This window comes from Lolium perenne, chromosome 5, assembly GCF_019359855.2.
Source record: "Lolium perenne isolate Kyuss_39 chromosome 5, Kyuss_2.0, whole genome shotgun sequence".
NCBI classification, from domain to species: Eukaryota; Viridiplantae; Streptophyta; class Magnoliopsida; order Poales; family Poaceae; genus Lolium; species Lolium perenne.
Genome location: NC_067248.2, coordinates 228,142,737 through 228,153,149, shown reverse-complemented (window position 1 = coordinate 228,153,149; position 10,413 = coordinate 228,142,737). Strand labels below are relative to the sequence as shown.

At 52.2% G+C, this 10,413-nt stretch overlaps 1 protein-coding gene across 1 annotated transcript; it reads right to left on the bottom strand.

The window, feature by feature from the left end:
• Positions 1-1,096: 1,096 nt before the first annotated feature.
• Positions 1,097-2,100, bottom strand: LOC127302148 (uncharacterized). The gene has a single exon (XM_051332546.2). The coding sequence runs from the start codon at positions 2,003-2,005 to the stop codon at positions 1,355-1,357; it is 651 nt and encodes a 216-aa protein (XP_051188506.1). The 5' UTR covers positions 2,006-2,100; the 3' UTR covers positions 1,097-1,354.
• Positions 2,101-10,413: the final 8,313 nt, after the last annotated feature.

The following is a 10,413-nucleotide window of genomic DNA, read 5'->3' as shown; positions in this document are numbered from 1 at the left end:
TTAAATGGGCTATGTAAGAAAGCACATATACATATGCGTGTGTGTGCCCTTTAGTTCGAGACATATAAAATTGTCGAAACCGACATTTTCTTTTGTTGGAAATGCTCTCCCTAATTTTGGAGGAGCGGCGAGTGCCTATGGCTTTCGGATGAAGTCGTCTAGGTTCGGAGATGGTTGCATGGTTATCCATAACTACTGTGTGGCTGGTTTGTAGTAGAAGGCTAAATGATGCTTAGGGCGTTTTTGTTCATCATATTTTTCTGGTTGATTTACATGTACAACTTGTGTGATCCATAAGAGGTAACGCTGAATTAACTTAAACTTTGGAATAAAATGGTTACATACCACAATTGATGCAGGAGCTAGGTTTTGTCCACTTTTTTAAAGGAAAACTTCACCGTAGCCTAATAAATGTGCTTAACTTATATTTTTGCAACAATTAACAAAACAATGATTGAACACAGAATTTGTGACAACTAATATGGAACATAGTAGTAATATTAAGAGCAAGTATAATAAGTCCTAGTCAGTTGGCTACAATTTTAAAAAGCAAGTACAATAACTCAAAACAACAACAAAAAAATGGTACGGAGTATATTATTGCTTAGTTGGAGAAGAGAGAAGGAGAGAGTGGGCTCTTATGCAAGAGTCGCCTCTAGCACGTGCTTCTAGCCACTTTGTGAGAGTGAAAGGTGGGCCGCACATTAATTAAGTACTACATTTTTATAGCTCACTATTGTATATGTTGACTCTAAGTTGGCTATAGATGACATGTCACTTGGCTTATAGCCAGCAGCTGGCTACACTACTGAAATTGCTCTAACCTAATTATAGAAAGTGCAATTTTTCAACCGGAACTTTTCCCATCAAGTCGCAATTTTTCGAAGCTACTCGTGGGCATCTCGAACGTCGGGGCATGTCGTTTATTCGAAAGTTTTGCCTAGTGGCCAATACGCAGCAGTCAGGCACATTTGTCAGGTGAGGGGGATGGCACGAAGATGAGAATATACACTACCATTTGGAAGATTTGGTTCTCTCCAAATGTCAGCTTTCTCAAGTCCAACTATCCGGGAAAACAGAGTTTGAAACAGAAATGAGGAATGTGAACATAACGGTGCATTATCCCGTCGCATTGCACTTTCATTTTGCCATTTATCCGACATTCGATATACACAGATCAAAGAATCGAAGCATCCTGAACATGGTAGCACTGTACAGCATGACCGAGCGATATACACGGATCACCTACTCTGAAGCGGGATTCAACAGTCGACTGAAACAACTGTCTAAAGTCTAAACTAGCTAACTACTCGCAACGATCGAGTCGTTGTAATTGACATCGATCGGGGCTTGCTCAAAAGTCACCGTCTTCTAGAATGGCGCTTAACCTCTGCACGTCTGTCGCGCGATGAAGATGACGAGCGCCGCGGCTTCTGTAGCCTGCTCTCTTCCTCGTCTTCCCCGCTGTTTCATCGGCGCCGCCGCGCACCGTCTTTTGCGCTGCACCGTATTTGCCGTATGCGTGCGGACTCGATCCACTGTCTGCTAGGTCGGCGTCCTCGTCGTTGTTCGGGGCAACAATGAGCGGCGCCACCCGCGCCGTCTTTCGTGTCTTGCCGTTGGCTCCTGGCACGATCTTGCGGCGCGGAGGGGACGCGACGCCACTGACGACGGCGAGCGCGGAGCTGGCCCTGACGGCGAGGGCGGCCATCTCTTGTCCGGAGAGCGCCAGGCGGAGCATGGAGACGGGGAGCACGAAATAGAGCCAGCCGGGCTGCAGCGCCTCCTCGTCCGCCAGCGCGCGCGGGGGCGCGTCGAAGCGGAGCTCGTCGGAGCTGCACAGGAAGACCGACGCGCCTTTGCGATGCTTGTCATCCACCAGTACGTCGCGCGCCGTGACGGGCGCCGCGTACTGCGTCATGGAGCAGTCCAGGCCGACCACCTTCGCAGTGGCCACCGCCCGCCCAGACCCCGACGCCGGCGAGCGCGAGACGCAGGAGCCCATGTCTTCCCTCGCGACGACGTGTTCGTATGCTGCTGTGCCGTGTGAGCTCAAGTGGGGAGTGGAATGGTTGGTTGATCAGCTGATCCGTTGTTACCGCTCGCAGACAGAGCGTGCGTCTGATGCAGCCATTTTATAGGGGCAACGGCGAGTGGAAAATAGAGCGCTTGTTCACGCAATGACGCAGGCCAGTTCGTCATCCACGCACTCGTGCTGTCAGTGTCAAAGGGGAGTGCATACTTGTATTGCAAGCTGGTCTCACTTGAGGCCGTTGGCGAGTGCTGAGAAAGTCCAGGTTCTACGTATTCGCGAGTTTCTGAACAGAATAGGGGACAGTGACAGCGACCAGTGAGCACTTGTTAAGCCGTTTCCGTGGTAACGGCGGCTTTTTCATCAATTGTCCGTCGTCACGGCTCGCGACAGTTGACTGTGATGTTTTCTTGGATATAAATAACTTGTTCATGCACGCATACCCACAAGAATCAAAGTTCAGAAGGGGGTAATTGGGACAGCAAGTTATTTTATTCTGGTGCCCAACTTACTTGATACTCCCTCTGTGCAAGAATCAAACTTCAGGGGTAGTAGCGACGCACGTTCCAGGTTCCTTTGTGTATAACCTTGCTGAACTTAAATACACTACGGGAGGGACGGCATGTGCCGACGGCCTTGGCCGTCGGCACAGAGGCCCTCGTCGACCGGCGACGGAGCTGACCGTCGGCGCACGTCGGCCGTCGGCACACTGCTGGCTACACCGACGGTCACCGTCGGCGCAAACCGGACCGTCGGCACAGGAAGTTGGCGCCCGAAGGTCACCGTCGGCACAGCGACGACCGTCGGTACACGCGCTGACAGGCGGGCCCAGCCGTTAGACTGTCACGGCGCCGTCTACACTGTGCCGACGGTAGCCCACGGCGCAACGGCGGCCGTCGGCACAGGGACTGATAATGAGTGGATGTACAGTGGCCGTGTTAGTTCGACTCAAGTGACAGATGAATGGAAATGGAAGACCGATTTCTCCTGGTGCTTCTGCCGGACCTCGGCATGGTTCTACTTCCGGTGGCTCTCGTCGTGGTTCTACCTCCCCGAGCACCATCGAAGTACAGCGGCCTCGCTTCACCACCGAGGAGCTAGATCAGTACTACCCTCCGGGTGGTAGTACACCACCATATATAGTTGCTACATTGTACTAGCTACATGACACATGCTATATGTGTAGAATGATCTATGTAGGATGATTATATGTACTGTATTGCTTGTGTGCTATATTTGTACTAAATTTGGGATTTGGTGCCATATTTGTGCTATATCTGTGATATATGAGCTATATGTGTGCAATTCATATATTTCCTGCTATTTTATATGCAATTGTTGTGCAAATGGAGCAAAATCAGGAAATTTAAGAAAAACTGGGCAGCAGCTGTGCCGACGGTGTCACCGTCGGCACAGGGCCTCTGTTGTGCCAAATGGCAGGCTCTATGCCGACGGTGACACCGTCGGCATAGCTGCTGCCGGTTCGCGCCAATTTTTCCAGTTTGAACGGCGATGCGTTGGCGCCAGTTTTAGGAAAAAAACAGAAGAGTATGTGCAGACGGTTACACCGTCGGCACAGAGGGTCTGTTAACGGCGAGCTGGGTCACGGCGAGCCGGCTGCGCCGACGGTGGTACGGCTGATGGCCACCGTCCAGCCGTCGGCGTACGAGTGTGCCGACGGTGACGTCCTGTGCCGATGGTGAGCGCGTCGCCCTCGACGCGATCTGTGCCGACGTGAAGACGCCGACGGTGACCGTCAGCAGAGACGGTGCCGACGGTGGTTTATCCTGTGCCGACGATGATTGCAAAAAAAAAGTGCCTTATGTGATGCTGAGGAGCCTATCTATTATCTATTTGGAATGTATGTTTGTTTGCTCATATTATTTGGAGAATTTTTTAGTTTACCTCTTATATTATTATGGAAAATGATTGGATTCCCCCTGGGGCTCACGACGCCTGCAGCCTCCTGATTCCTGACCGTGCGATGGCTCCATCGCGTGGAAGCACGTGAACCGCCTCCTGCTCACTCAGCCCAACCTTATCGTAACCACGCGCTGCTAAACTCGTCCACCGAGCGCCGCCGCCACTGCTCCTCTCGCTCGCCGAGCCCCGCCGCCGCTCCTGTCCCCCGCCAAGCCCGACGCCTCTCCTCTCCCCCGCCAAGCCCCGCCGTCTCTCCTCTCCCCGCCGAGAGCATCCGCCGCCATGGGGCCTCTCACGTTTTCTGCAGACCATGGAGCCAAGGCGGAGGAAGCCGGAGGAGGAGGCCAGCAAGGGAGCCTCCCTGCACAAGCTCGAGCTCCAGCGCGGGTGGCTGCTCCGCCGTCGGGGAGGGGATCACAGCGCGGAGGCTGGTCGACCAGCGGCACGCCCGCAGGGACCGTGGGGATATCCTCCTGGTGGGGATTGGAGGATGTTGGCGGCGCGACCGTGACAGGCTTGGCCCCCGGCGCGACAGCGACGGTTAGGACGATGGCGGACATAGAGCTGTTATCACCAGAATTTGACCGAGTCAGAGGTGGGCCGCGATCAAGATTGGGCTTGAAGAATATACATAGAAGAAATACGTGAACCGGCCTTATACACGAAGATTGGGCAGTTTGCCCTTGTATCTGTAAATATAGTAGGATACGTGTCGGTTAGATAAAACTTGACTCGTGCACGGTTGGGATTATTCCCACGTTAGAAAGTCTACGGACTATAAATATGTATCTAGGGTTATCGAGATAAACAACAATCACGTTCACCACAAACCAATCTAGGCGCATCGCCAACTCCCTTGTCTCGAGGGTTTCTTCCGGGTAAGCATCATGCTGCCTAGATCGCATCTTGCGATCTAGGCAGTACATGTTTATTCGCTGTTCATGCGTTGCTTGTGCTGAAGCCTTGTTGATGGCGAGCAACATAGTTATCTTAGACGTGTTAGGGTTAGCATTGTTCATCATATCATATGCTGTCGTCGTGCAACCCTTAGGCGTCTAGCCGCTCTTACACCTATCTTAGGTGTAAGGGCGGCACCCCGCTTGATCATTATTTAGTAGATCCGATCCGTTATGATTGCTCCTTGTTCTTCAAGGATTAGTTTAATATCTGCATAGTTAGGCCTTACAAACGGGTTGAAGGATCCAGTGGCGCGTAGGGTGTAGTTTGCTAGCCCTAGACAGGATGTTCCGGGGATCAACTTCGTGTTGGTTTTTAGGCCTTGTCTAGGGTCGGTTTACGATCACCGTGCGTGGCCGCCAGGCTCAATCACGAGTAGGATGTTCCGATTATGTGGTGAAAACCCTAAATCGTAGTAGGTCGTTTTAGCTTTATTTTGATCAAGCAGGACCACCATATATTCGTACACCTCGTACGGATCATGGGTGGATCGGCTCTTTGAGCCGATTCACAGGACAACCTGAGAGCCGATCGAGGCTCGTATTTAATGTTTACGTGCATGCCATGTAGGAAACTAAGCGAGGCACATCCATCACCTTCCTGACCAGGTATAGGTCAGGTGGCACGCCCTTGCACCAGCATCGGACGTGCGTGCCGAGTCTTTGCGGGCCGTCGCTCGGAGGGACCAGGGCCAGCCGCAGCCCTAGGTTGTTCCCGGCTCTTCGTGTTGCCAGCCGTAGCTCGCCGGTGGGTTTCGGACGCCAACACATTCTGGCACGCCCGGTGGGTTATCTTTGAGAAGCCACGTGAAAGAAGTTACAGACACCTGAAGGCCCTGTACTTACGAGGTTATATCAATGGGCAGCCTGTCAATAGGATGCTGGTGGACACCGGAGCGGCAGTCAACATCATGCCATACTCCATGCTACGTCGGTTGGGACGCTCTAGCTCGGATCTGATCAAGACCAACGTGACACTGAGTGATTTCAACGGCCAAGCATCTGATGCACAAGGTGTTCTGAACGTGGATCTGACCGTAGGAAGGAAAACCATCCCTACGACGTTCTTCATTGTCGATAGCAAGAGCACTTACGCTGTCCTGCTAGGGAGAGATTGGATCCACGCTAACTGTTGCATTCCATCTACGATGCACCAATGCTTAATACAGTGGGATGGAGATGAAGTAGAAGTCGTCCATGCAGACGATACAGCCGAGGTTTCAACGGCTGGCATGAACGTTTGGGAGACGGAAGGCCAAGAGTCACTCTCAGGCATCACTTTGGACGACTGCGAGTACATCGACGTGTCAAAAAACGGGGTGAGGCTGGTCTTATCCACTGGCTTGACCGTGTAACAGGAGCAAAGTCTATGAAGGTACATGGGCAGGCCGATCCTTGTGATCGGCCCCCAAAAAATGAAAAGTAATGATCTTGTCTCAAGCATGTCACGTAGTCATAGTGAAGCACGAACATTGCAAAACCTTCATTGAGCGATTTAATCAACATGGAGGCCGATTCCAGCAATCGGCCAAAATTATCCTCACCATACGTTACAGCGTGTTCAACATCGATCGAACGGGCAACGGATTTACGTCGGCTGATGAGCTGGAAGAAGTCAACATTGGTCCTAACAGAGCCGACGTTCAAATAGAGTGCCTTGGATAACTGCAGAGCCGATATCTGCAGTAACCTGATAGATTCGGCTCGGGGGGCACATAATCGGAGGAACATGTGAGATACATGGGCAGTGAAATTTGAGTGGCCGATAGAAAAATCGGCCAGTAAAATAAAATTTTCTCATGATGAACAGCCGATGCACAGCCATCGACTCTAGTACAAATTACACAGGATCTACCAGCCGCGTGTTCAAGACGCGTTTTTTCGACCAAGTCGGTCTTCAGTTCAGCCCCGAGGCCTTCTGCTTCCTCGAGGGAGTGAACGATGAGAGCTTCCTCAGCTTCAATGAGCTGTTGCCCGAACCTTCTCTTCGAGGACCTCCAACCCTTTGTGCAAGGTCGCCAGTTCAACAGTGCTGTTAGAGGTCATCAGTTGCAGAGGAAGAGGTTAGCCGATAAGAACGACAAGGGATCAGCATGCAACATGAGCCGAGGAGAGGATGGAGCTGCCCTGCCCTTTTTTGGTGAGAGTTTGGGAAACGGCAGGTTCAGGGGCTGACCTTTTATTGAAGCCGACGGTGGCAAGTCTGGCTGGCTCTGCGTGGTGACTGTCTCAGAATTGCCTGAGTTCGAGGCCCTTCGACTGAACTGTGCGTCCTCGCCGCTGTGCTCGCCTTAACTGAGGCTCGGGGGGCAGCTGATCTGGTAGACCCTCTGTTTTTAGAGCCGATTGGAGTGTTGTCGGCTGGCTCTGCATCATAACCTTCTTCAGAAGCGGTGAATTGTTGCAGGAGAAGACCACCAGAGCTGTTGAAAGGAATCTGAAAGGGGATCCATCATGATTGACAGGCTCTGGGCCATCTTGTTGCTGCAAAGAAATAGAGCAGGGTTATAAAGCATCACTGGAAACTATCGCGGGGAGATTTGCGAGCAGGTGGCACCTGTTCTGCAGAGTATCAGCTTCAGCGTCAAGTTGTTTCAGCAACGGTCCTAGGGCTCTCCTGAAGGCATGGGTCTCCCACAGTTATACACCAGCTCTCAGAGTCGTCAGTCGAAGAGTTGAAGGATAGATTGCGAGGGACCGATGCGTTACCATCGCCTCATTGGGCATTGATTAAGTTGACAATCGGCAAAGGCAGTATGAGGGGAAATCGGCTAAATTAGCATAAAAGAAAAAAATTTGATTGGGAACACTTCTTCATTAATAAAGGAGGGTTTTTTACAATGAAGAGCCGATTGCTCAAGAAAGGGGGAACAAAAGAAGAGCCGATTGCTCGAGTACTACTGATCCTACTCTACTAATCCTCGCCGCCCTCGTCGTCGGCATCGTAGCTGCCGCCGGCGCTGCTTCCGGAGAACTCCTCGTCGCTGCTGCCCCAGCCCTCGGCCGGAGCTTCTTCCTCCTCGTCATCATCATCATCTTCACTGTCCGCCCAAGCGCGGAAGCGCTTCGCCGGCGGGTACCCAGCGGAGGAGGAGGAGTCGTCTTCCTCCTCTTCTTCCTTGTCTTCCTCTTCCTCCTCCTTATCGGAGGAAGTGGGGTTCCCCCAGGAGTGGAGGTCATCCTCGCTCTCGCTCTCCAGTTCCCCTTCAATGAGGAACTGGAGGTCGCCCTCCCCATCAGTCAGGGGCAAGTCGCCATCTGATCCGACGAGGGCTTCTGGTGGGCCATCGGCACGAAGTCGAAGTCCCACTCAGCTCGACATCGGCTCGCTCGAGGAAGAAGATTGGAAAGAGAGGCCGGAGGAGACGGAGGAAGAAGAAGACATTGCGACAGGAAGAGGGTTTTTTCGGTGCCGATAGCTAGAACAGAGGAGGGGGATGAAGAGGCGAATCGGTCAGCACAGTTAAATAAGGGGGAGCCTAGTGGAGATTGAATGACATTACGGTGTCCGAGGGGGTGATGCTAAAGCTATCAAATCTTGCAGAGAAGTTGAGAAGGCAAGGCATCATGATGAAGAATACTGCGACAGTTTTGCTCTGCCACGACATGACCCGACGAAGAAAAGACAGAGTGATTTTGGAATTATCAATTCCAAAACCAGGGGGGCATGTGTTATCACCAGAATTTGACCGAGTCAGAGGTGGGCCGCGATCAAGATTGGGCTTGAAGAATATACATAGAAGAAATACGTGAACCGGCCTTATACACGAAGATTGGGCAGTTTGCCCTTGTATGTGTAAATATAGTAGGATACGTGTCGGTTAGATAAAACTTGACTCGTGCACGGTTGGGATTATTCCCACGTTAGAAAGTCTACGGACTATAAATATGTATCTAGGGTTATCGAGATAAACAACAATCACGTTCACCACAAACCAATCTAGGCGCATCGCCAACTCCCTTGTCTCGAGGGTTTCTTCCGGGTAAGCATCATGCTGCCTAGATCGCATCTTGCGATCTAGGCAGTACATGTTTATTCGCTGTTCATGCGTTGCTCGTGCTGAAGCCTTGTTGATGGCGAGCAACGTAGTTATCTTAGACGTGTTAGGGTTAGCATTGTTCATCGTATCATATGCTGTCGTCGTGCAACCCTTAGGCGTCTAGCCGCTCTTACACCTATCGGCACCCCGCTTGATCATTATTTAGTAGATCCGATCCGTTATGATTGCTCCTTGTTCTTCAAGGATTAGTTTAATATCTGCATAGTTAGGCCTTACAAACGGGTTGAAGGATCCAGTGGCGCGTAGGGTGTAGTTTGCTAGCCCTAGACAGGATGTTCCGGGGATCAACTTCGTGTTGGTTTTTAGGCCTTGTCTAGGGTCGGTTTACGATCACCGTGCGTGGCCGCCGGGCTCAATCACGAGTAGGATGTTCCGATTATGTGGTGAAAACCCTAAATCGTAGTAGGTCGTTTTAGCTTTATTTTGATCAAGCAGGACCACTATATATTCGTACACCTCGTACGGATCATGGGTGGATCGGCTCTTTGAGCCGATTCACATGACAACCTGAGAGCCGATCGAGGCTCGTATTTAATGTTTACGTGTATGCCATGCAGGAAACTAAGCGAGGCACATCCATCACCTTACTGACCAGGTATAGGTCAGGTGGCACGCCCTTGCACCAGCATCGGACGTGCGTGCCGAGTCTTTGCGGGCCATCGCTCGGAGGGACCAGGGCCAGCCGCAGCCCTAGGTTGTTCCCGGCTCTTCGTGTTGCCAGCCGTAGCCCGCCGGTGGGTTTCGGACGCCAACAAGAGCGAAGTGGCCGAGCTGGAGGGTGAGGTGGGGTAGCTACCCGGCGTCCGCAGCCGAGCGGAGGAGGCCGGCCAGGGAGCCTCCCGCACGAGCTCGATGCCGTGCCCCAGCCAGGCGCTACTGCACGCTGCCGCGTGGTGCGGCCATGGCGCTGCACGCCGCGAGTTCGTTCGTCTCTGCGTCGACATCGTCATGGCGCAGCTCCAGCCAGCCCGACTCCCTCTTAATGCCGACGACAAGCGCCCACCATGGCTGCATGAGTTTGCTGTCTTGGGCCTCCATTGTTGCTACCGGCAAAGGCAGGGTTTGCTACCTACGGCCTTCGGTGTTGCTACCACCGTTGAGCGCCGTTTCAGCGCGTCGATGGCGGAAGTGCTGCCTGCGGTGCGCGTGGTTTGCTATCTTAGGTGTTCGACGTTGCTACCGGCGGTTCTGGGTGTTGCTACCTTAGGTACACGGAGTTGCTGCAACCTTTTTGGCGACGCTGCTGCAGGCGAGGTCTCCTTCATTGTCTCTGCAGGCTGAAGCTACTAGTTTGCTACCAGCGTTACGCATTTTTGATGTCTCAGTTGATCTCTTAGAGAATTTACAGCATATGAATAAAAAAAATTGCTACAATTTATTTGCGGTTTTGCTACATCTTTGTAATATGTTTGCTACGTGGTCTCCGGCGAGGTCTCCGGCG

What these genes read in the sequence shown, in the direction of transcription:
- LOC127302148 (XM_051332546.2), bottom strand. Translation starts at nt 2,005, where the DNA reads ATGGGCTCCTGCGTCTCGCGCTCGCCGGCGTCGGGGTCTGGGCGGGCG.